The following is a 26,066-nucleotide window of genomic DNA, read 5'->3' on the forward strand; positions in this document are numbered from 1 at the left end:
CGTGCCCCCTGTATTGGCAGGCGGATTCTTAACCACTGCACCACCAGGTAAGTCCCAAGATATATTTGTTTTTTATAGGGACATGTCTTTGTCTTGATAAAACTAAATTCTACCATGATTAATAGAGCTCATTTATTCCAATTCCTCAAATTTTGAAGATGAGATGTCAGAGGCTCCAGGTTGGTTGCCCCAGGTAACGGGTAAATGAGAGGCGAGGCCAGGAGTAGAGAGGATCCACTGGAACTCCTGTATTTGGTGCTACTTTTCTACCCTATAGAAGTCGCTGTAAATTCACCCTCTAGGGTGGCTGCCTCCAAATGGCTGGACAGCAACTATAAACCCCACAATCTCACGACCTCAGCATCCTTTGGAAACTTACATGCACTGATTCCTGCAAACATCTCGGCAAACCGCGGATCTCTTTCCTGGGAAAAGATTGAGTCTGCCTTTTCCACAGACTTCCCGGCCTCGTGAACCCCGGCTGGTAGGTTGGAGACAGGAACCTGTTTGCACATGAAAACACAAGAGCATCCTGCGTGTGAGGTGCAGAGCAAGCGCTCCCAGAGGTCACCTGTTTGCCTCCACCAGATCCCCCTCCCTCAGAACTGCTGGCGTTTCAGCCTTCGGTGTTGTGTAGGGCAGGAGCTTTTCTGTACAGGAAAGCCAAGAACGGACGGGCGGGGGTGTGAACGAGAGGTCACAGAAAGGTCACTGGAGTCCCACTGATCACTTGGAGAGAGATAAATAAAAATAATCAACCTAGTCTAAATATCGGGAAAAGTGAATATAAAGTTTAATTGGAGAGAGAGGCCAAATACCAACACAAGCTGCGGTTTCTCCCGCAGTGGGGCCTGGGGAGATGGGAGAAGGAAAGGGGACAGGGCAGTGAAGTGGGAGACACAGGCTGTGACCGGACAAGTGTGCTGAGAACAGAGCGGCTCAGACTAAAGGCGGGAGAAGCAGCGAGGAGGCTGCAGGGCTGACACAGTTCAAAGCCGTGCTGGCTTGGGGTTAGGGTTAGGGTTAGGGTTAGGCTTAGGGTTAGGGCTAGTTCCCACACAGCCTCTGCATCTCAGTACCAGTAAGTCCCCTACATACGAACGAGTTCTGTTCCGAGAGCATGTTCTTAAGTCCAATTTGTTTGTAAGTCCAACAAAGTTAGCCTAGGTCCCCAACTAACACAGTCGGTTCTATAGTACTGTACTGGAATAGGTTTATCCTACTTTTCACACAAATACTACATAAAAAACAAACAAAACATAAAGAAGACCGTTTTAATCTTACAGTACAGTACCTTGGAAAGTACAGTAGTACCAGCTACGTCACTGCTGCTTTTACGCTTGCTTCCGGACATCCTGGGCTTGAAATAAAGGTACTGTACTACTGTCCTCTCTACAGTACTGTAAAGTACACAAAAGCACAGTCACTTGTAGAGGACGCACGCGTGTGACAATGTACGCCAGACACGTGAGCTAACTTCCGTGACTGGACGTGCGAATGCACGTTCGCATCTTTGAAAGCTCGCAGCTTGACGGTTCGTATGTAGGGCACTTACTGTGCTGGCTGACCGCGTCTCCTAGCGCTTCCTGTCTTACACTCTTCATGGCTCGGCTCGGCTCTGCATGGAAGAGTCACAGCCGACCCCCCGCCCCACTCCGGGGACCAAAATGCTTTTTGCAGGGTGGGTAGAGGGAGAGACAGCACCTCTTGAGCGGAGGGGCTCAAGCTAAGGATTGGATTTAGTCCGCAGTCCTTTGGTTGGAGACAGTTCCAACTGGGAACGCGCTTTCCAGAAATTCACCTGCGGTAAGTCGTAGGATGACAACCCGTCTCTCTGGTGCACCTCCAATTCCGCCTGCTGCTGCTGAAGCTGCCTGGGAAACAAGGAGTCAGCAGTCACGAAGAACAGAAGTGGTGCCGACGGGGCAGAGCCACAGCTGTCCCCGCTCCCCAAGGGCACAGACGGCAGCGCCCGATGGATCTCTAAACCGTTCTCAGTTATGACTGATTTCATTATTTTTATGTCCCAAATCAGGACCCCAAGCCTTGTCTTTCAAGTGTAGGCCGCCAATATTTAGGAAATAAGTTTCGATTTATGACTTCATTTTATGCAGGGTAAAAGACACCAACATTAAAAGAGAAACACATTTAAGGCAAAATTCAGAAAAGCCCAACGATGCTGCTGGCTTCAGCCAATGCTTGTTTCCCTGTAAGCTGGTAGGAGGTGACATCATCCCATCCAAGTCTCACGCTAAATTTTCGCAGTGGTTACCTTACCCCACATTAAAACGAAGAGATGGAAGTCAAAAGAGGCCAAGCGGTTGTCCCAGTTGGCTGACCAGCAAGTGGCTGTGACACGACAGAGCCAGGATCTGACCTCACGCGTCTGACCCGGCTTGCTCTGCTCTCTGCACGGTACTGGGCTGCTTGACTTGGGAAACCAAAAGACTACATAGAGGGAAGGGTTGCTTGACGTCTTAAAGTATGGAAACTGGGTTACTTTCAAGGCACAGTGAGTCCTGCAGCTCAGAGCCTAAAAAAGGGGCAGGATGACCCTTAAACACCAACAAGGATGTCAGACAAAAACTTACTTGCAAATCACTGACAAAAATCAGTCCCCCACCCTTGCCCATTCATCAATTTAAAGGACATGAACAGACCATTCAAGCATAAACAAATATGTAATATGTAATATGTATACATATAACATGTATATACGTATAACAAGCAAGTAATTAGGGAAACATTTTCACCACTAAAATAAACAAAATAAGTGCAAATTAAAATAACCTCGAAGTATAATTTTTCACCTACTAAGTTAGTAAAAACATGCTTAGTGTGGTGGCTGGGTGTTGAAACCACTCAGCTCACACTCTGTAGGAGAAGCGTGTGTGGACGCAATCTTCTTGGAAAGCAGTACGGCGACCCCATTAGGAGGTACGGCCAGGGTCACGCCCTTCCCTTCCAGGTGGTCGCCCTGCTGCTGGGGTTTCTGCTAAGGAAATGATTCAGGGGCAGGAAACAAGAGCTATCCACGTAAAGCTGGCTATAATAGGGGAGTGGCTTGGTAAACTACGTATATTAATTTGCTGAGGAAATCCTCCACGGTCACCAGCAGTGGCCACTGTGAAGACCACCTGGAAACACCAGAAGGTGTGATAAGAGTGTGTGGAAAAGTTCAGCACGAAATGTTACGGACGCTATGATTACGGCTACAAACGTTATGTCCTATGTGGGTGAACAAGATTTGGAACATGGAAAAAAATATCTTAAGTGCTTGCATTAATTGGACAGATTTTCGTTTTCACTATTTCACTATTTTAAGGCAAGAATGATCCTAGGGGGTCCCTTTGTACATCTTTGGACATCGAGCTTTTCTCATCCCTGGCCACGCCCTGGACAGGGAGGTAGCAGGACCCCTGGAGGGACAGCTCACAGATTCCCCCCGCCTTCACTCGGGGTATGAGGTGCACGGAGAGCTCACTAGATACTCCACGGGGAGGAACAGAGGGGTGGGCTGGTGTGGATCGGCTCAGTCAGGGGAGCAGGTCCCTGCAGAGGGGCCACCGCAAGCTCGCAGTGGGATAACTGCAACCTCAATCAGCAGGATGTGGAGGGCCCCCCTCGGAGGAGCGGTGTAGTTGGGCCAGGGGGAGGGCAAAGACGCCGGCATCTGCCCCAGCCCTCTGCTACGGCTCTGCACTCACGCAACTCACGTTAGCCTCACCGTGAGCTAACCCTCGAGGTAGATGTTTTAGAAACTCCCTTTACAAGTGAGGAAACTGAGGCCCAGAGAGGCTACCGGGCTGCAGAGACTGGATGGCGCTCTTGGAAGGGGTGATCAAAGAGGGTGTAGGGAAGGGGTTACTTGGCGGGTGTGGGACGGTGGTAAGGGAGACTCGGCTTGGATACTGAAGAACCCCTGGGCTGGCAGCAGTGGGGGGAAGCCCAACTTCCCCCCGGGCTGAAGGGGCAGGGGGAGCCGGCAGGGAGCAGCTGCCTGATGACGGATGCAGCCTCCGCTCGCCTTGGGAGGTGGCCGGCCTCCTCTCACCCCACTGTCTGCAGCCTGTCCCTCCACTGGCCGGACAACTGGAAACCCTCTCCTTCCCGTCCATAGAGTTCAATGTTGGACCTTCCCGGGCACATAACACGGCGGAGTGTGGAAACAAGGTCTCAAAGGGCAAACACGAACGGCAACACAACCGCCAGGCTGGTAGGTGGTGAAGACTGAGAACGAAGAGACTTTCTAACACCAAGTGCAGAAGCATTCCTTTTCCTGACTATTCTCAGCAACTAGGAACGGAATGAACAGAGGGGATCTGGTCCCCAGCTCCCCAGCTGGAGCAGTCCCTAGTACTGATACATCATCTCAGATGGGCCACTGGCCAGTCTCTGCCCGACTGCCACTGTCCTGGGGAGCTTGCTACTCCATTTGTAGACAGAAACAATATAAAAAGTCTGTCCCCAAAACAGCCCAAATCTACCTTCCTACAACTCCCAGTTTGAGTTCCAATTCTGCCCTGGAGAAACACAAAATAACTTGAATTGTGCTTCTCAACTCTTTTTCTCAGCATTCAAAGATGTACAGTCCGAACACTATTCACTCCTCCAGCCGTGCTTTTCACTTGGTGCCCCTGGCGTGTGTGTCCCCTGTAAGGGAAGACATCCTAGAAAAGGACCCCAGTTGGAGGACCCAGTGAATAGTTTATTTGGAACTAAGCCCGGGTGAGCCATGTCTTCAGTGAAGTGTGCTGAAATATCTACGCCAAGCTCTGTGCCAGGCACTGGAGAGAGGATAATGATTCAGAACCTATGTGGTCTCTGCCCTTGGGGAGCTGACGACCTCCAGAGGAAAACAGACAAGGTGGCAAGCAATTGCGGTATGCTGAGTTAAGGCCACGGCACGGGAAGAATGAGGTTCTATCTGAGCACACAGTATGTCTTCCCACCTTGGTGTGAGAGCCCAGGGAAAAGGTTAACAATAAAACCAGCTTCCTGAGACTGCCCACCAGGCAGCCTAAGCCTATGCTTGTAACACCAGGAAACCGGAGCACTAAAAATAATTTTCAAAAAAAGGGATATTTCAAAACATTTTAAAGAATCGATATAATCATCAATAGAAAAATCACAACTTTCTATATTTTCTTATTCTTGCTTGACAGTTTCGTTTTCTTTTCTTTTGATTTACATCTTGAAGGCACCCTCATCTTTCATTTGCAGGGCCTCTAAAATCTGAGTGTAGTACCCAGAGCCAGTACTTCGCTACTGTTTTCACATCTCTGCAAAAGTCCCATTTTACAGATAAAGAAATTGAGGCTCAGTGACACAGCTCTGTGTGGTGCACACAGGACTCAAAGCCAAGTCTGTCTGGTTGCAGACCCTGCACTCTGTCCCACAGGTGTAACAGGAACCATCATGTCACGCCTCCCATTCCAGAGCTGTGGGACTCACAAGACAGCACCTTGAGCCACCAGGTGGGAGAGAAGAAAAGACCTGTGCTTTGGGATTTTTGGAGCAGTGAACTCCCCTTCATGGCGGGAATCCGTGGACCACCCTTTCTTCCTTTCACAAGTTTCCCAGGGCCCAACCTTCAACCCACAAGCATTTTTCCAAGAAATAATGACCACTCCTACCTTGTGGCTCAGCCTTGGTGTCCAGTCCAAGCACAGAATCTTGGTGAGTGGGCAGTTGTGCTGCTGTGCCTGGGGCCCGGCCGTGGGGTGAACAGGGCAGAAACCCAGACCTCTCCACTCACCCTGCTGTGTACCCTGGGGCTGGTCTGCGATGCAGGGAAGATGGGCTTCTAATTTGCACAGAAGTGTGGTCAGGGCCTGAGGTGTTACGATGGGAGTTTGTTCTCAGCTCTGTTGCTCTGGGGGCTTTGAGACCACAGAAAGCAACTTTCACCGTAGAAGGAAAATAAAGTCTCAGGCTTGGCTGGCAAACCCCAAGGATCCTAACCTCACTCCCCCTGTGGTCCGGACATCAGATTCTCTGTCCTGGCCTTTGGTTTCCGCTTCCGTAGCCGAGTGCATGGGGAAGAAATGCTGACCTGCAGGCCGCCCCATCCTGAGAAGAAGCCAAAGGAGCTTTCTCGGACATTTCACGGCCACGGAATAAAAATAAACCTTGGTGTGCTTGCAAATTCCAGAGAGGGAGACAAACGGCAGCTCGGCTGCAAGCTGACTGACAGTGCACGGGAGGGACCTGAGGGAACCGGGCTCCCGCTGCCTCCGACCGCTGCCCCCTGCCCCCTGCCCATTAGCTGGGGGACTAGAGCTGATGATTAGAAACCATCAAGCCCAGGCTTCCTGTCCGTGTGGCCTCCCTGCACGGGAAGGCGCAGGATGTTGGGCAGATGCTGTCAGTTTATCTCTGACGCTCCCAGAATGGAGGCTTTTACTCAGCCTGAGTAAGTGAGCAACCAGCCATTAGGGGGGCATCCGGGGGCAGCGTGTGACCGCACCCCTGGGAGGAACCGGAATCCAGCTTGGAGCCATCTAGGGGCTGGGCAAGCTCAGCTGACCAGAGCGAGGCGAATAACACCCATCATTGACTGAGCGCCGTCTGCATGCCCATTGTGAAGGACTCTGGGGCCTGTCAAGGGCTTTGGAACTGTTCTGATCAGGGACAGGGCGCAGCGTGAGTGCGGTTTTAGAGAGATGGCGTCTGGGGCCGGATGGAAGGCAGGAGGAACCGGTCAGGAAGGAGGACGGATGCTCACCCAGGAGATGGCAAAGGCCAGGATGGGGTCATCGGAGAAGGGGCAGAGGAGGAGAAGGAGGGCCAGTGAGGACCCCAGACGGAACCTGGGGGCCGGTTCTCTGCCAGGTTGTCTGTTGCAGGTGGATGAGAGGGCAGGACCCAAGACAAGTCCCAGGATGGGGCTTGGTGACAGGGTGTTGTGGCCCCTTCCCCTTCTCTTAGTTCTGCAGAGACCAGGAGTGACACCTTCCTTGTAGGTCTTCTTTGCTTCCCTTTACTCCCTGCTCCCACATCCTGCCAACTACCGGCCAGGTGGGCTGGGCCTGAGACAGCCGTCCCTGAAGACGTGGGGTTGGACGGCGGGCCCTGAGACGCCCACCGTGACTACGGGCGTGGTGGAGTTTCAAGGACACACACACACGGGCACAACACGCAGCTGTGGTTATGAAGACCCACAGTGACTTTGCAAGGGGCTGTCGCACAAACAGGGCTCAGACCCAGCAGATGCAAAGGGCTGCCTTCCGTCCCCGCTAAGGAAAGCACAGCCCCTGGGTCGCGCGAATGACTCCCGCACCGAGACGCCCACGGCTTGTCTACCTGAAACAGTGTCGATCGCTAGACCCTAAGACGTGGGCACGTCTCAAAGTTGTGCCACCAGTGTGTGAAATGGGAGTCTGTGTTTTCTGGACTTCGCTCCATTTTCCTCCATCAACGTACCAGGAAAATAGGCAAGGGTGACAAAGAGGTCTTCTTTCCGGCAGCTTCAAATGCTAACCATTAACACTCCATTTCCCTGGGGAGTTTCTTTCCGATGCTCCTGCCTGAATGCAACAGGGTTTGCAACTCCCCCCGGCCCTGCCAGCACAGAGCACGTAAGGACCTCTGCATAACGAGTCTGCCTACTGCTGGCGACGTTTAGCCACACATGTGAAGCAGGGCGGACAGTTCTCGTGACAGTTGTCACTGCCCTCTACTGTTCACAGTAAACATTTCCTACCATCTTTACCCACTGAAGACCTTTTGGTCCAGCAGACAATAATAGTTCAGGCCTCTGGTGTGAGGCCATGTGCCGAGGGACATCGTCACCCCATCTAACCTCAGTGAGCTGCCAGGAGCAATCGTCCTGAGAAGAGATGTAGGGACACCCCCGGGGACAGACTGTTCTGTTTTGTCAACGATGTCTGACTTCCAGGAAGTAATCAAAACCTCTGCCTGTGACGGCTTTTAGGAGGAAGGGCTTCACTTTCCTTCCAGGCTCCGCTGCAGCGCTACCTGCTGGGGATGCTTTCTCGGAGGCCCTGTGTGGAAGCGTGAGTTCTCTGTCTCCCCTGTGCCCTCGTGATGGCGTTTTCACCTGTCCCTCCCTCCTGCTGCCTATTTCTCACGCTCTCCACGTGATGGGAGCCTTCCGGGGGGGCGGGGTGGTGGTGGTGCAGAGACCAGAACAGAGGCGTCCTGAGTTTACTGGACTCCTGGCACAGTGCTCAGTGACTACCCACTGCGTTGAACTGAGTCGCAACAAGGCACGCGACCGTGACGGCTGAAGCCTGTATTCATGTTAGAAGTGAATGAATGGTGAAAAGGGTAAAACTACCAAAACCCCCAAAAAGGGAGCTTCAGTCTGTTCTTCTGTCCTAAGTCTAGAGGACTCTGCCCGGTCCCCAGCCTGGGACCGTGCTCTCCACTGCAGAGGGAGGCCCGCACTCGAGCAGGTTCAGTGACAGGTGGGCTGTTCCTGCCACACCCTCAGAGGTTCTCTCGCAGCAAGCCACAGACATCAGGCACCACACTCGCGGCGGGCGTGGGGCAGGGAGGCAGGCAGGGATGAATGGAAGAGAAGAGGGACAGGATCGTAGCAGGAGGCACCTTGCGCTAAGAGCCAGTCAACAGGTGGGCATCAAGAGGGTGGGGGCTTCCCTGGTGGCGCAGCGGTTGAGAGCCCGCCTGCCGATGCAGGGGACACGGGTTCGTGCCCCGGTCCGGGAAGATCCCACATGCCGCGGAGCGGCTGGGCCCGTGAGCCATGGCCGCTGAGCCTGCGCATCTGGAGCCTGTGCTCCGCAACAGGAGAGGCCACAACAGTGAGAGGCCCGCGTATCGCAAAAAAAAAAAAAAGAGAGTGAACGTTCTAGGAGAGTGCCCACGGCTCAGAATGCGTGGCCGGCCTGCCCGTTTCCACGGCTTCGGGCACAGGCAGCTGGCGGGGCTGGAGAGGGGCCGGGACAGGCAGGGGGAGCCTGCAGGTGAGCTGTAGCTTGAACAGATGCCGAGCAGGTCTGTTGCTCTCTCGCTCACTTCAGCCTCGTCCCCCGGGGCTCCCACTGCCCGTCCCTGGCTCCAGGTCAAGGAGCACACCTGTTACCTTCACCCTAGGAGCTCCTGGAGGTCAGGCCTGTGTCTCTCCTCCACATCCCCTCTGTGGAATGAAGAAGGAGCCATGGGATCCTGAGCCCTGCCTGTCTGACTCTTCCTCCTGTTTCTTGAGATTCACCATTTTCCCCAAGGCCAGGGCGGGACATAGACCTGGCACTAGCGGGTGCCGCTCGGCTCCCTCTCCTGCCCAGGTCGGGGGAAGTGGGAGAAGCAAAAACCCCTCCATTTGACTGAGTTTACCAAGCAGTGACTAGACAAAGTCAGTTATTAAAACATAATAGCATTATCTTTTTGCATACCTGGATCTACAGCTATATTTCCTCCTGTTATTCTCACCACCAGCAAAGTCCTGACTAGAATATGGAGGTGTAAGAAGAATCAGAATCAAGTTAGCCGAGGGATAAGATGTAAAGAAAGAGGAGTTGGGACTTCCCTGGTGGTGCAGTGGTTAAGAATCTGCCTGCCAATTCAGGGAAGTTGGGTTCGAGCCCTGGTGCGGGAAGATGCCACATGCCGAGGAGCAACAAAGCCCATGCGCCACAACTACTGAGCCTGCGCTCTAGAGCCCGCGAGCCACAACTACTGAGCCCATGCACCACAACTCCTGAGCCTGCACTCTAGAGCCATCGAGCCACAACTACTGAGCCTATGCACCACAACTCCTGAGCCTGTGCTCTAGAGCCCGCGAGCCACAACTACTGAGCCCATGCACCACAACTACTGAGCCTGCGCTCTAGAGCCCACGAGCCACAACTACGGAGCCCATGCGCCACAACTACTGAGCCTGCACTCTAGAGCCTGCGAGCCACAACTACTGAAGCCCATGAGCCTAGAGCCTGCGCTCTGCAACAAGGAGAGCCACGACAATGAGAAGCCCATGCACCGCAATAAAGAGCAGCCCCTGCTCGCCGCAACTAGAGAAAGCCCACGCGTAGCAACAAAGACCCAATGCAGCCCAAAATAAATAAATATATAAATTAATTTATATTAAAATAAAAAAAGGAAAAGACAAAAAGAGGAGTTGGCCAGACAGTCTGGGAAGAATGACCAGTGAGAACGAGTTATTGATGGGGTTCCTGGTGGCTGCTGGGAAAGCAAGTTAGTGGAGCTGGGTGCCACAGCCAGGCTCTCGGGGGTCAAGAAGAGATGCATGGTGAGGGGGCTCCAGTACAGACAGGTGGCAGGGCCAGCTGGGAGGAAAGCAAGGAGGATTGGCAAGACAGGGTTCTTCCAAGATCAGGAAGCCACGTGGCTAGGTGAGGGCCTGGGAGGGAGGCTGTGGCGGGACTGGACGAGAACCCAGGGGCCACGGGAGACAGAGGATGCCCTGGGAGCTAGAAAGCAAATGGAGGGCTTGGCCCTGGAGGGAGAAGCCAGCAGAGCAGGAGTGGAGGGGATGGAGACAGACCCCCACATGAACGCCGAGGGCCCTGGCTTCTCTGTTCGCTGGAAGGCAACATGATGTGCGCAGGGTTCGAAGGAAGCGCGCACTTAGCGGATCTGGGGCAGCCCGTAGAGAACAAGCCAAGAAACCCAAGCAGCCGCGGCAGGTGGCAGAGGGGTTGCCGCCGCCTCCAGAGCATCGGTGCTGACTGCTGCAGACCCCACCGCCCAAGGCTGCTACTCCGCCTCCAGAGCATTGGTGCTAACTGCTGCAGACCCCACCGCCCAGGGCTGCTACTCCGCCTCCAGAGCATTGGTGCTAACTACTGCAGACCCCACCGCCCAGGGCTGCTACTCCGCCTCCAGAGCATTGGTGCTGACTGCTGCAGACCCCACCGCCCAGGGCTGCTACTCCGCCTCCAGAGCATCGGTGCTGACTGCTGCAGACCCCACTGCCCAGGGCTGCTGCTCCGCCAGGGCGATTCACACACCCCGTCTACGTGCAGGATCCGAGGCGGGGGGGGGGGGTGTTCTGTTATTCTCCCCATTTTACAGATGGGCAACTGAGGCTTCAACAGAGCAGGTGACTTGCCCAGGTGGGAGCTGGGATTGAAACCCAGGTCACCTGTCCTCTGAGGGATCTTGTGTGGACCCACCTGTCAAGCTCTGTGCCTTGTGGCCCAGGAGCTGGGCCAAAGCCGAGACACTGAGGGTGCTGCCTGGAAAGGAGGCTGCTTTGTGGGATGCAGATGGGAACCCCCAAACCCAGGGAGCTGGGATATGGCAACGGAGAGCCCTGAGGGAGGCCAGGAGGTCACAGTGAGTGTCCGGAGGCATCAGTGCCCGGGGGGGCTGTTAGCAGATGAGGATGGGAGGTGGCTAGGGTGGGAACAGACTCCACGGACTCAGTGTCGGACCTGGGAAAGTGGAGGACGGCAGTGCACTGACTGGTACGGGGAGCCACGGTGACAGTTTCACCAGTCAGCTCATCGCATGCCCCTGAAGGCTGCAATTCCTGCCACACATCTCAACATCATTTTGCCTTTGTTCCTGTTGGTTCTCTGGACTTCTATTTCCTCGAGAGGAAATCCGGAGAGGAGGCATGACCCGCCTGTAACTAGGAGCCGGACCTCATCTAATCCTCACGGGAACCTGAGAGGGAGGTGTTATCACCCCTTCCACACGTGAGGAATGAGGGGACACAGCAGTCAAGATCACATGGCTGGGAAGTCAGGGGGCCAAGACCGGAGCTCGGGTCTGTGTGTTAACCTGCGTGGGACACAGTGGTGGTGACGCCAGCAAAGATCTTGGGAGGACGGCGCCAGTGATCAGGCAGAAGAGAAACCACGTGTCCCGGGCACACCAATCCCCACGCCGCCTGCCCCGACACCCTAGCGCTGCCAAGAGGCTCAGCCTCACTCCTCTGCCCCTGGCTTCAGCAGGACCACGAAACCAGGTCAGGCGGCAGGTACACGGCGGAGGCACGAGGAAGCCCCCAGCTCTGCCCTGCTGGGCTCTGCAGAGAAAACAGCATGGGAAACCAGAGCACCTCGAACCGACTGTGCTGACGGAGCGGGAGGGCCATGGGGGTCATCGCTCAGCGCTGGGGTCTCACATCTCAGGAGGGAATTGAGAAGGGGGTCCCGGGAGGGGAAGGTACGTACTTGACATTGGTGTTGGTGCAGATGATGTACTCGATCTCATCAGAATAGGGGTTCTGGAAGGTGAAGCTGCTGGTGCGGATTAACACCCACTCCCGGTTCTTGGTGCGGAATCGATACATGACCGACAGCACTTGGCCTTTCAGCTTCACCACCTGAGCAAACATTTGGAGAAGGAAGTCAGCAGGAGGAAGGATGGTGCCAGACAGAGGAGGGGGAGGCAGCCAGCGGGAGCTCAGGACAGGAGCATCGTAGCCAAAGACAGGCACGGAGGGAGGGTGGGGGTGGGAGAGAGCAGTCACCTGACGGGAGCCCTCTGTCCACTTCCCCCGTGAGGCAGGGCACTGCATTTAGGTTGTTCTGTCGCCACCGTGTGAGAAACCAACTAGTCAATGACCATTTGATATCAGAACGTTTCAGCGTTTGCAAATCAGATCATGAGAACTCTGCAAGCTGGAGGGTTTCCCTTTTTGCCTTGGCTGCTAGGGCGCTCTGGGTTTGGTGACAGTGCTCCCGTGAAGTAAGGCTCTCATACTCAGCTATGGCGTGACATTGTATTCATACCTCTCATTAAGAAATTCTTAAACGCTGTTTAACATTGTAGATTGGATTAAATATACTCTCTGGGAGGAGATAAAATAAAATAACTAATTTCTATGCATTATCTCTTTGTATGCATGTATCTATTATTACCCTTTTTTTTTTTTTTTTTTTTTGGCTGTGCTATGTGGCACGAAGGATCTTAGTTCCCTGACCAGGGATCAAACCCGTGCTCCCTGCAGTGGAAGCGTGGAGTCTTAATCACTGGACTGCCAGGGAAGTCCCTCTACGATTTCTTTTATGTTGCAGTATGGCTTCCAGAATACTTCCAAACGTAAACCCTCACAAGAACTAGGTGAGGTGGGCTTTACTATTTACAGAGGATAACGCTGAGTGTCATAGAAATAAAATAAGTTGCCCAAGATCGGACAACTCTGGTGGAAAAGCTGGGACAGGAACCAAGATCTTGCTTCCCAACCACGAGCGCGTTTCAGCGGACACACGGCTGGCTGTCCTGCTCTGTGCAGACACACACGATCTACCACACACAGAAACCCGGAGATGCGGGGGCGGGCGGGCGCAGGTGCAGAAAGCAGCCGTTCTCAGGGGCAGTTCTCGGCTGAAGCAGGAACACGAGGAGGAAGGACACAGATGGCTGGTGCGTCTGGGCCTGGCTGTGCTCACGCACCCAGGACAAAGCAAGGCAAACAGGAGTGCCCCCTCCTGGCCTTCGGGATGGGAAGGCCCCAGGCGCTGGGCAGCGGGCCGGCCCGACTGCAGACCATAGCGTGACCAGAGATGAGAACAGGGACCTGGTCCTGGGGGTCGGGGAGGCACTTGTGCTGTATTCCAGGTTGGACGTCCGTAACCAGTCTGGGGGCAGGGACCCCTCGGTCACCGAGTCTCCCCCAGCCTCAGCCCAGGGCCCGGCACAGAGCAGGCCCCTCGAGCACATTTCCTGAGCCGACCTGATGCGTCTTTGGCCCTGTGCCCTGGGCTGATGCAGCCGGGGTGGCCATCCTCTCTCTGCACCACCCCTGGGGAGAAGGATGAGATGAAACCTGAGGGTGCTGGGCTCCCTGGTGGGAAAGTCCACGTGATAAAGAAACTAGACCAAAAGCGCAAGGAGGGGAGACCCTTCCCGACACCTCACGTGAGGAAGCCTAGCCGTGTGGCGAGGCCAGGCCGGGCGCTCGGGGGTGCCTGCCAGCCGGCCTGCAGCCCCCACAGGAAGCTGGCCAGAGGTCAAGGCCATGCGCCCCTCAGGTCGATGTTCTGAGGGGTCCTCCTCTGAGTCTGCACAAAGCACACAGGACACAGGCAGCGCCCCCGTCGTGAGACCACGTCTTCCACGCTCTGAAGCTCGTGGATGGAAACTTTTCATGTTTCCTCTAAGCGGGATGCCTGAGATGGTGTGAAATTTTTTAACTCCATGTAACAAACACTCCCAAGGCACGGCGTGTGCAAGCTCCGCCCTTGGAGCTGCGGCTAAAGAGCCGGGGGAGGGGGTGCGGCCCTGCACCCGCCTCGGGGCCGACGGGCAAGCATCTTGTGCGTGTTACCTCACGCAGTCCTCACAGCAGTATTTTATGTTACTGGAAACTGAGCCTCAAAGGAGTTAACTACCCTGCCAAAGCCTTATGACTAAGGAGGGGCAGAGACAGGATGGGATCCCGGGTCTACCTGACCCCTGTGCCCTTGTCTTTTCTTGAATCACTATAGCTGAGACAGAACACTTGTCCCCAAAGAGCTTCTCACCTTGCACAGGCAGGGCAGGGGCATGGGTAACTGTAACTCAGAGAGAGCAAATACCACTACAGAAACATAAGATTGAGGCAGGAGATAGATGGGTCCCAGGCTCAGCGGCTGGAGTTTGCCCCGCTGTGGGCAGACACTCCAAAATTGCAGCAGCGAGAGACGAGCTGGGCCCCACCCAGATAAGAGATAAAAGACCACATATTCCTCATCCTCGAAGGCAAGGAGACCTTCCCGACTACACACTGCAGAAAGGCTCCTTGGAGGTCAAAAAGGAAAGGGGAGCCACCCCGTAGTAGGTGATGTCAACCTACCCGTAGGCCTCTTCACTAGAATCCACCTTGGCTAAGAGATGTGTGCACACATGGGAGGACCCTGAGATAAATCTAATATGGACTCAGAACCGGGCAAAGCAAGGTGACTGGACAAAGGAAACGGGAAGAAATGCCCCCTATAAGTGATTCTCTCTCTGAGCCCGCCCGTGTGTCTATCCACACATATTCTTTTTCCTAATGAACATTTTACTTGTTTCACTACTTTCTGTCTTTGTGGGATTCTTTTCTGCAAAGCTGAAGGGCCAGGGCCTTGTCACTGGCCACTGGTCTAGTGGCTAGGATTTGGTGCTCTCACTGCCGCGACCTGACCTCAATCTCTGGCCGGGAACCGGAAGCCCTGCTTCAAGCTGCTGCAGGCCGAGGCCACCTGAGATCAAGATCAGGTTACCAGCAAGTCGAGGAGACAGCCTTTCTCAGGATCCAGAAAGGGTTCCCGGAGGGAGATGGGTTTGGGTAAAATGTTGGCAAGTGAACACACTGCGCCTTCTGGGGAGGGCTCTCCTGGCAGAAGGCGCAGCGTGAGCAGATGTTTGGGGGCGGGGAGACCTGAGGTGCGATGGGGGATGAGACTAGGCATGTTAAGGCACTGTGGGTATCACAGTCGAGGCCTGGAGGCCAGGCTGGTATGTTCAACTGCGCCTTATTCAGGTGCGATGCTAGTGTCCTAGATCACAAAGGCCAGGCATAAACCCAGCCTAGCCCAGCTCTTCCTGAGAACAGCCTTACTCATCACCACCACCACTGCTACCACCGTCACCACTGAAGGCATCTGAGCAGAGAGAAGAAGGAACCTGTCTTAAATCGCACTGGGTTCCACTCTTTCATCTGACTTCTAGGTCAGCTGGGATCCGGAGAGGGAATCCAAGAGCAGACACCAGAGCGAGCTCAGGATTCCCAGCCAACCTCACAAACCAACCTCAGTATTCCTCATAAACTCGATCCCACTCTAAGGTCTCATGTCAGGGCCATTCAAATACTTTTGTTTAAATCCAGAGTTCAAGGGCTGACTCCGAACTGACATAGCCTCCTCCGTGCTTTTGCAAAAACAAGCCACTTCCCTTTATCAACATTTGTCCCTCACCCCGACCACTGGTGGCTAGAACCCAAAGAACACAAGCGAGGGGCCCAGGCCTGGCGCTCCCCAGGATGTCCCTGTGGCTGCTGCCTGCTGCCCGCTGAGCCCTGTGACCTGCCCTGGCTGCCGGCTCTAGGGCGTGGTTGCTTTGGCTTTGCCTCCTGCCTGAGGAATGGAGCGGCTGCTCTCAGAGCGAGGGTTACTTAAGCCAGATACCAGCGTGGGATCGATGTTAAATTCCTTCTTTTCCTTTAAAATCTCAGGGGTGCTGTCAGACGGTGAGGCCGGTGTGGGGCTTTGGTGATCGGGATGGATGCTTTGGAAGGAGGCAGGCTCCAGCCCTAGACCAGTTATTGCCTTGCTGTGTGACTCGGGGCAGGTGACTGAACCTCTCTGAGTCCTGGTTTCCACTGCAAAAACGTGGGGGTGATAATATACTGTGAAGGATTGAGGATCATACAGGATAATGTATGACAAAGGGTCTGGCTGGTTACCAACAGTGACTGGGGTGGGGGGTGTCCCATCACTGTTAGAGCTTCATTTCCACATGAAAATGAAGCCAACCCAGTCCAAAGAGGACGATGCTAGACCACACAGTTTATAATAATTTCCACATATGTAGCAAAGGTGGCATAAGAGATATACTATAGCAGTATTTACTGAATGTTTAACCATTCTGATTTCCCATTTTTTCCAAACTGAAAGTCACCTGCTGTGGGTGATGGTCCATTTAGACTACTTTATTAAGAACAGTCACGTGCAAACACCATAGCCAGTGGTGGAGACAATGGTGAAAAGCACAGATGTGGAGCGTGCCCACAGGGAGCTTATGTTTTAGTAGAGGAGACAGAAAAAAAAAAAAAAAGGAAATCAATGGACAAAGAAAACAATTGAAAACTGGAATAGTTGCTGTGGAGGAAAAACGAGGGACTGAGAAGGAGGTTAGGGGATCTTTCTCAGCTAGGGTAGTCACTGATGGGGTCTCTGAGGTGACAGGAGTTAAAACCTAAAAGCTAAGAGGTGTCAGTCACGTGAAGAGTGAGGGTCAGAGGAAACACGTGCAAAGGCCCTGAGGTGGGAGAAAGCATAATGTGTTCAAGGAACCAAAAGAAGGCCAGGGTGGCCCATGTGTAGTGAACACATGCGGATGAGACACGCAGGGCGAGGTTCCTGCATCCGTGGTGAGTAAGGGGCTGGGACCTGCTTCCAGGTGCACGGGAAAGCCGTTGGCACTTTTTAGGTAAAGATGTGGCGAAATCTGATTTACGTTTTCAGAATGGTTTGGCCTGGGACGAGAGTAAAAGCAGGCAGACCAGCCAGGGAGCTGTTGCAAAAGTCAAAATGAGAGATATGGACAGGTGGCCTAGGCAAGGTCAGTAGGAGCGAAGAGAGGGAGAACGGGGCGGGTTACGGGTGTCTCTTGAGGTGTAACAGGGGCACTCGATGGCCTGGATGTGTGGAGGGAGATCAAGGGAGGAGTGAAGACTGTTTCTTGGTTTCTGGCCTTTGCAACCAGAAAGACAGTGGTGCAAGGGAGACTGTGGGCTGTGAGAAGAGAATCGAGCATTCTATATTTGAAGGTTAATGGGCATTCGAGTGCAAGGGTGGGGTAGGTGCCTATATATCCGCAGGCGATGGTCTGGACTGAAGTCATCCAGTGGATAAAATTGCCTGGGAGAGTCTGTTTCTGTTTTGTAAATAAGTTCATTTATATCATTAAAAAAAATTAGATTCTGCCTATGAGTGATATCATACCGGTATTTGTCCTATGTACAAAACAGAAACAGACTCACAGATTTGGAAAACAAACTTATGGTGACTAAAGGGGAAACACTGCTGGGGGGAGGGATAAATTAAGAGCTTGGGATTAACATACGCACACTACTGTATATAAAACAGATAACCAACAAGAACCTACTGTAGGGCTTCCCTGGTGGCGCAGTGGTTGAGAGTCCGCCTGCCGATGCAGGGGATGCGGGTTTATGCCCCGGTCTGGGGGGATCCCACACGCCGCAGAGTGGCTAGGAGCCTGTGCTCTGCGGCGGGGGAGGCCACAGCAGTGAGAGGCCCGAGCAGCAGAAAAAAAAAAAGAACCTACTATATAGCACAGGGAACTCTACTCAGTATTCTGTAATAACCTATCTGAAAAAGAATCTGAAAACGAATGGATACATGTATACGTATAACTGAATCACTTTGCTGTACACCTGAAACTAACACAACATTATAAATCAACTATACTCCAGTAACATTTTTTTTAATGAAAAAAAATCGCCTGGGGGATATTAGAGAGAAGGAGAGAAGGTCAGTAACGGAGCCCTAGGGCATCATGGCTTGGAGACGCAGGCAGAAGAGGGACAACAAAGCAGTCTGACAGGTGGAAAGAAAACCAGGAGCTGGTGATGTTTGGGAAGAACAGAGCGGAGCGCGCAGGAGGGGTTACGCGATCTGCGTGCGCAGGAGGCGTGTAATTGGAGCACTAGATCTATTTGTGCAGACATACCCAGGCCTTTAATAGGAGAGCTCAGCTGTCAGAGGCCCTCATTCTGAAACACTTGTAAAGCAGAATGTCAAGGACTTATTCTCTCAGATGAATGACGAACTATTATTCCCTCTTAAAAAGTCATTTAAAGGCCCCTCTGCTGTAACATTACCCGTCCTTTTCTTTGCGGGGGCTGAAGCGAGTCGCCGGAGCCCTTTGTGAAACTGGCTCTCTCTCTCTCCTCCCAGGTGGACCCGGGCTCAGGAGGTGGCAGGTCCTCAGTGAGAAGCCTGCCCTAAGGTGCTCTTCCTTCACTGAGCTTCACTTGACTCACCTGTAGCATGAAGATAATAATGCCCATCTCCCGTGACTGTCGTGAAGATTCAGGAAAGCAGTGTGTGCGAAAGGGATTTCCATAGCGCCTGGCACATAGTAGGTGCTCAATAAACAGCAGCTGGTCATAATGCTGCTCGGGATGCAGTCAGTAGTGTGGCCTTCCTCTCAGACCCTCACGGTCATCCTCAATCCTTCTCTCTCCTTTACTGTCTCTATCCAAAGCATCACTAACCCCACAACCGCCTCCTCTGCTGCTCCTACCCCATTTCAGGTCTCACCACCTCTCACCTGGGCGACTGAAGCAGGCTCCCAATTTGTCTTTTGTTCCAGTTATTTCGTACCCTTGTCTCTTCTGCATACCTGGGCTGCCAAAATTGTTTTTCAAAAACACTGCTCCACTTCAAATCCTCAAGGGAATCCGCACTTAAACGACTCAGGAGAGGATTTAAGCACCTCGCAATGGCACGTGAGGCCCTTCAGAATTTGGCCTCACCGGCCTCATCTTTGACCACTGCCCACCTCCTCCCCACAAGCCGGCCAGGGTCACTCCAGCCATGAGGAACTACTCATAACTCGCCCAAAAAGCCATGCTCTTTTGCATCTCAGGTGCTGGCCCCTCAGTCTAGAATGTCGTTTCTTCTCTGCTCATCTTTTAAGACCCATCCCAATTGTTGCCTCCCCTCGGAGACTGTTCCGGCCTCTTCCCCACACTGTCATCCTCTCCCTCCTCTGCTCTTCTCCCACGAACAGAAATTCCTTCCTGATGGTCTGCCGTCCCCGCTGGACTGCGAGCCCCTTCACGGCAGGGGCCCTGACTGATGCCTTCGGTGGGACCCTGCTTGGCCTGCCTGGCACATCGAAGGACTACATCCGTGTGTAGCCGGCTTCTACGTCACCTGTAAATGAGCACTGGTGGTACCTGCTGAAAGCTCTCCCGCAGATGGCTCTGGTCCTCAGAGTGGCAGAATTCCAAAATGTCCTTTCCTAGAAGATCCTAAATAAAGAGACAAGCTTTAATCATCTCCAATCCCACATTTCATTTTTTTATATCTCACCGTTAGACAAGAGCGCTCACATACACCCCCTTCAACCCTTTAGCTCACACCACCATTAGGGGAAAAAAAGTGGATACAAATTTTCTCTTTGAGCAATCATGGAGCTGGCGTCTGGTACGCTATCCTCAGTCCTTTCGGCATGATCAACACCGGCTTCTAATTTTGCTAAGGCATTAGAGCAGCAGTTTCAAAATGCAGTTTGATTTTTGTTTGCCTTGGAGAGGCAAACTGCACAGGCAAACTGTAATAAACATTTTAATAAACAGAAAGAACGCAAATGATAGCATGAGGACAGATGCGTTGCCTATGAAAACCGGAATTGTTTAAATGGGGAAACTGCAGCTCTCTCGTGCCTGGAGAAATGCTGTTATCATAAAATAACTGTACTTGCTAAAAGCCTGTTTACTACCTACCTTTGCTCCTCTATGTTTTATTCAAAGGACCCAGCATTAACCCCAAACAAAAGTGTTTTGCAATGAAACCAACTATAAAAAGATAAACCGTCAAAAGGCAAATGCGCTGTAGGAAAGTGGTCCAGTTGGAAGTGCCTTAAATGGCAAAGGATTTAAACTAAGTCATCGATCAGAGCCCAAATCTGCAAATGGCCTCAGGGGGAGCGGACACTGACAGTGGAAAGGAAGTCTTATCTGTGTGCCAAAAAGCATCTAGATGCCCATGGAAGGTGCCAGCGGATAAATGGATCTGGCTGGAAACAGAGGGCCGTCAGAGGTTATGGTGATTTTGGAAACAGATTAATTTTCCCCATCATTCCAATCCAAAATCTGAAGTTTGCCATCAACCTAGAGATGTAGAATTATATGAATGGTTCCAATATTTCAATTTGGTCTGTTCTAAAATATATATGTGGGCTTCCCTGGTGGCTGATAAGGAAACTGGGGCTCAGAAATGTAAAGAAAGTGGTCCACTCTTCCGGTTAGTCCAGGGTGTGGCCAAGGCAGTTTGAAACATTTTAGACGCATTGTACTCACGACCTGGAAGGATCTGTGAAATTAAATCTACATGGGGGACTTCCCTGGTGGCACAGTGGTTAAGAATCCGCCTGCCAATGCAGGGGACACGGGTTCGAGCCCTGGTCCGGGAAGATCCCACATGCCACGGAGCAACTAAGCCTGTGAGCCATAACTACTGGGCCTGTGTGCCACGACTACTGAAGCACACGTGCCTAGAGCCTGCGCTCTGCAACAAGAGAAGCCACCGCAATGAGCCCGCACACTGCAACAAAGAGTATCTCCCGCTTGCCGCAACTAGAGAAAGCCCGCGTTGCAGCAACAAAGACCCAATTCAGCCAAAAATCAAATAAATAAAATAAACGAATTTATAAAAATATATATATAATTAAAATACCCATATCAACATATCCCAAACTTTGTTCCTTTTTTTCTTTCTTTTTTGTTCAAATGCTTTTTATTTTGAAAATTTAAGTCTACAGAAAAGTTGAAAGGGTGGCACAATAAACACCTGTGTGTCGTTCAGCTTGATTCATCAATTGTCAGTATTTTGCCACATTTGCATTTTTCTTTCTTTCATATATAGGTAAACATAAATATATAAGTGAAACATAAAATATATAGAAATATCTTTCATATACACATATATTTTAAATTTTTTTGTTGAATCATTTGAAAATAATTAGCAGAAATCATGACACTTCCCCTGAAATATGTATCTCATAAAAATGACACCATCTCACAAATCCATAATATACCATATTATGCCTAAAAAAAAATCAATAGTTACTTGATAAAATCACCCATTATTCCATACATATTAACATTTCCTCCCAAATGTCCTTTATAAGTCTTCAGGCTGAGGACCCAATTAAGGCTCTTACATTACATATTATTATTCTATCTCTTTGGTTTATCTTAATTTGGAACAATCTCTCCTGCCTTTTGGTGTTTCTTATGACTTCTGTGTTTCTCATGGACTTTTTTTAAAGAAAGGCCTTGAAAATGTGCCCCCTGTAAAAAGAGGTTCCAAATACATTTGAGAAACAAGCAGTTAGACAAAATTAATTGAACATCTTTAAGACTTTTCAGCATCTTTCACACTAATATACTTTCAAAGTTTCTAAGGAGATTTTCTGTTTGGTGTTAATCAAACTTAATTGATCAGAGAGCCTCTTTTTCATAGAGCATCTTAATTCTAGTTTGAGAAAAATCATTTAGATTAAACGAAGTGGTTAGGACAAAAAATGGAGAGTTAATTTTAAGCAGTGCGGTGGCATACAATGTTCTTTTTTGCTTTGGAAGGACATTACTGTACCCAGGTAGGGAGATGGATTTTTACCCTGTGTTTCCCTATATTGTGATGTACAATATCTCGAACAAATGAAGTAGGTGCATTTTAAGTAAAACTAAATCTCTAGCTGACTGCCATGAGCTCAAAACCACCTACCTGGGGTTGGTAGCCAATCACACTGATGCATCTTGGGTCCACAAATGTGATGATCCCGTCAGAGTTATGCCGGGATAAGAATTCTGTTGGCACCGACATCCCGCTCATGTCCATGCACACAGGAGAGCTGGTCACCTGGATGGAGAAATCCACAGGGAGGTGGTGATGGAGACTGAGTTAGAGAATGGGAACAATCCATGTGGATTTTTTAAAAAATTAATTAATTTATTAATTTGTTTATTTTTGGCTGCGTTGGGTTTTCGTTGCCGCGCACGGGCTCTCTAGTTGCGGTGAGCTGGGGCTACTCTTCGTTGCGGTGTGCAGGCTTATTACGGTGGCTTCTCTTGTTGCGGAGCACGGGCTCTAGGCGCACGGGCTTCAGTAGTTGTGGCATGTGGGCTCAACACTTGTGGCTCGCGGGCTCTAGAGCGCAGGCTCAGTAGTTGTGGTGCACGGGCTTAGTTGCTCCGCGGCATGTGTGATCTTCCCGGACCAGGGCTCGAACTCGTGTCCCCTGCATTGGCAGGCGGATTCTTAACCACTGCGCCACCAGGGAAGTCCCCCATGTGGATTTAATTTCACAGATCCTTCCAGGTCATGAGTACAATGAGTCTAAAATGTTTCAAACTGCCTTGGCCACACCCTGGACTAACCGGAAGAGTGGACCACTTTCTTTACATTTCTGAGCCCGTTTCCTTATCAGTCCCTGGGAATTAGGAAGCTGTAACCTCATAGGGTGGTTGTGATTCAGAGCGACACTGCACGTCAAACCCTGGCACAACACCTGGCACACAGCTGGTGCTCAGAAATGTTAACACCCTTCCCTTCCCCCACCTTCCCATTACTAAGGATGGGAAATGAGTCTAAGGAACTGGTCAAAATATTTGGAAAGTCTATATTTGTGAACTGAATTTACCCAAGTGTTCTTTCTTCCCCATTTGCAAGGAATAACCAATGCTTATCACGTGTGAATGGAATAGCTTATTCATCTGTCTGAAAATGGTAAGACCTAGGAAACCAGGGATGTGAAAGGTCAGTGTCCTCTGAACTACATCTGTCATGGCCCCTTCATCAGTACGGAGAGGGCCCTCGATGCCACAAGGAGAAAGACTGAGTGGCTACTGTGTGTGCCAGGCATGAAGCCGGTGGACTTTATATACATTATTCAGCATATCTAATTCTCAAAAGATTAAAAAGACACATTTTTTGCCCTTGAGGAGCTTGGAAGGAAGGGAACTGCCCTCAACTAACTATACGAAAACAGACAGTGAAGAACTGACATATAAATGTAATGCCAGGCGTGTAGGGAGGAGGGGGTGATTCATTTTGACTAAGCAGATAAAGGAGTCATTTCACTGGATCTTGAAGGATGAGGAAATAGGAAGTAAACAAGAGGAGAAGGAGTTGTAAAAGGAGAAGAAGGGAAACAAGGAAACACCAGGCAGAAGGAACAGCCCATGGACACCTGCAACAGTGGGGAAGGGCACGGTGGGCTTGTGGAAAGGGCGTGCTGTCATTTGGGAACAGGGCATGAGCGGGGAGGAAGGAGGTGGGGCTGTAAGATGAGTGAGTGCTTTATCCTGCAGACGATGGGGCAACATTCAAGGGGATTAAACAGGGGTGTGAAACAACAAGGTCCTACTGTGTAGCACCAGGAACTATATTCAGTATCTTGTCATAACCTATAATGGAAACGAATCTGAAAAAGATATATCTGTCTATGCAATGGGTTGGCCAAAACGTTCGTTCGTGTTTTTCCGAAAAGCGTGAACGAACGTTTCGGCCAGCCCAATATCTATCTATGTGCCTATGTGTCTATCTACGTCTCTGTCTATGTATCTGTTTATCTATCTATATTTCTATTTATCTTTCTCTATATATCTGAATCGCTTTGCTGTACTCCTGAAACCAACATGATATTGTAAATCAGCTATACTTCAATAAAAAATATTTTAAAAACCCCGGTGTGATGTAAGCAGAGCTCAACTTTGCAGTAACTGGCGCACATGTGGAGACGGACTGACTCAGGCCCTCAGTGAAGCAAGGACAGCTTGCTTCTGCTGCCCGCAGCTCAGAGTCCCTGCCCCCCTTCTTCTCCCAGATTCAGCCTCATCCTTCTCCCACAGAGTGAGACACAGAACCCAACAATACTGAGGACACAGGAGTTCGAAAAAGGCATCCAAACCTACAGGCTCTTGCTCTTTGCAATAATAAGCCTTCCCTGGAGATCAAAAAGGCTGTGAGCTTTTTCTTACCTGGAGTCTTCCAATTGCCACAAGGCAATATTTACTGCTTTGTCCCACGTCGGCATCTTCTTCGGGTATGGTCATTCCTGAAATGAGAAATGCCAGAGTCATCAACGACATGTCCAAGATGAATGGAAAAAGGGTAAAAGTGTCCATGATTTTATTTACACAGTCAAAGATACAGATCCACTGTTGACCCTGCAGGGTCTGGGAAGCTGCCAATGAATTAAGCACCCCTCGCTCATTTCCTGCTCCTCTCTCTGCCTGATGTCTTTTGATAATTTCACGGTACATTATCATCTGCATCTGTGGATGATGCAGAGGGATTTAAGGAAGATGAAACAAATTATTCATTTATACATTTGCAAAACTTGGCTAAAACACTTAGTTATGAGAGAAATTTCGATAAGAAGTGTATAGGGGCGCTTCAAATTATGTAAATATTTCACTTATCTGTTGCCAAAAATCAAAGACCATCAGAGGCAGAATCATAAACAAAAACAAAAAACAAAACTCACCAAAACCAAAATGACTAACTTGCCAGGGAAGAGAACATAACCAGTGTTCACCCTTCTGATGTAAAGTCAGGGTTTTCGAGGGATAGAAAGGAGAAACTGATTAAGCGCTAAAAACCAGTGCTCTGGACAGGAAGGAATTGGTTAAAACAATCCTCAATGTTGTTGGTGAGAACTATTGTAGTGAAACAAGCATTCTGCTCTGATATCTCCTAGACAAGAGCTGTTAAGTAGAAAATTCCCTTTTATACTGCATAACACTTAACGTAAGTATTTTCGCACTAGGTCAGATTGAAGGTTCACGGTGATGGAATCACACAAGCACAGTGACAGCCCATCACTACAGACTGTGAAAGGAGTGTTAACACGACTCTAGCTGTAAGGGCCAGAGAAATGTCACTCCCTCCTCATTCCCACCACCCTCTTCACACTCCTCTCTGCCTCCCCCGCCCCCCACCCCCCCCACCCCCCCCCCCCCCGGCTGGAGGTAACCAGCCCCTTATGTTTTTGCTTTATCCTTTGCTGTATTTCTTTTGCACAAATGAGCATCTGTCTCCTCTTCTCCTATGAAGGGCAGTGCACTGTAGATGCTCTTTTGGGCTTTGTTTATTTCACTTCACAGTATGTCCTGAAAGTCACTCCGTAATTATTCATAGAGCTCCTCCTTATTCTTTTTTCAGAATTGCATATTGCTGCATTATGTAGAGTAACCAAGGTTGAATACTACCACCCTCTTATAATGAACATTTAGGTGTTTCCAATACTTCGTAACTACAAACAAGGCTGCAAAGAATAATCTTGTGCACACACATTTTCTTAAGAATTGGAGGTGTAGATACACCCAGAAGATACACCTACCCTAGAAGTGGGATTTCTAGGTTACAAGGTAAGTGTATATGTATGTAGTTTTGTTAGGTGTTGCCAAATTCCCCTCCAGAAGGAGTGTACCAATGTGCATTCCCACCAACAAGGTATGAGAGGCCTTTTTCTCCAGTCTTGGCCAAGAATATGCTGTCATATGATTTAATTTTGGTCAGTTGGATAGGTTAGAAATGGTATTTCAGTGCTGTCTTAATTTGCATTTCTCTAATTATGAGTGAGTCTGCACATCATTTCATATGTTTGAGGATCATTTTTGTATCTTATCTTTTAGTGAATTGTCTATTTGTGTATCCTCCCCATTT

General features: G+C 50.7%; 1 protein-coding gene across 3 annotated transcripts in view; it reads right to left on the bottom strand.

Annotated features, from left to right (window-relative positions):
- ARNT2 (aryl hydrocarbon receptor nuclear translocator 2) overlaps window positions 1-26,066 on the bottom strand; it is a gene marked incomplete at both ends in the record, with an annotated part of 194,707 nt that overhangs the window by 22,345 nt on the left and 146,296 nt on the right. For all 3 annotated transcript variants that reach the window (XM_082838443.1, XM_082838442.1, XM_082838441.1), the window contains 6 exons: window positions 380-503; window positions 1,802-1,874; window positions 12,129-12,280; window positions 19,568-19,642; window positions 22,122-22,256; window positions 24,377-24,453. In XM_082838443.1, coding sequence (XP_082694569.1) covers window positions 380-503; window positions 1,802-1,874; window positions 12,129-12,280; window positions 19,568-19,642; window positions 22,122-22,256; window positions 24,377-24,453 — 636 coding nt within the window. The remainder of the gene's footprint in view (window positions 1-379; window positions 504-1,801; window positions 1,875-12,128; window positions 12,281-19,567; window positions 19,643-22,121; window positions 22,257-24,376; window positions 24,454-26,066) is intronic.

This window comes from Leucopleurus acutus, assembly GCF_964270905.1.
Source record: "Leucopleurus acutus genome assembly, chromosome: 1".
Lineage (NCBI taxonomy): Eukaryota > Metazoa > Chordata > Mammalia > Artiodactyla > Delphinidae > Leucopleurus > Leucopleurus acutus.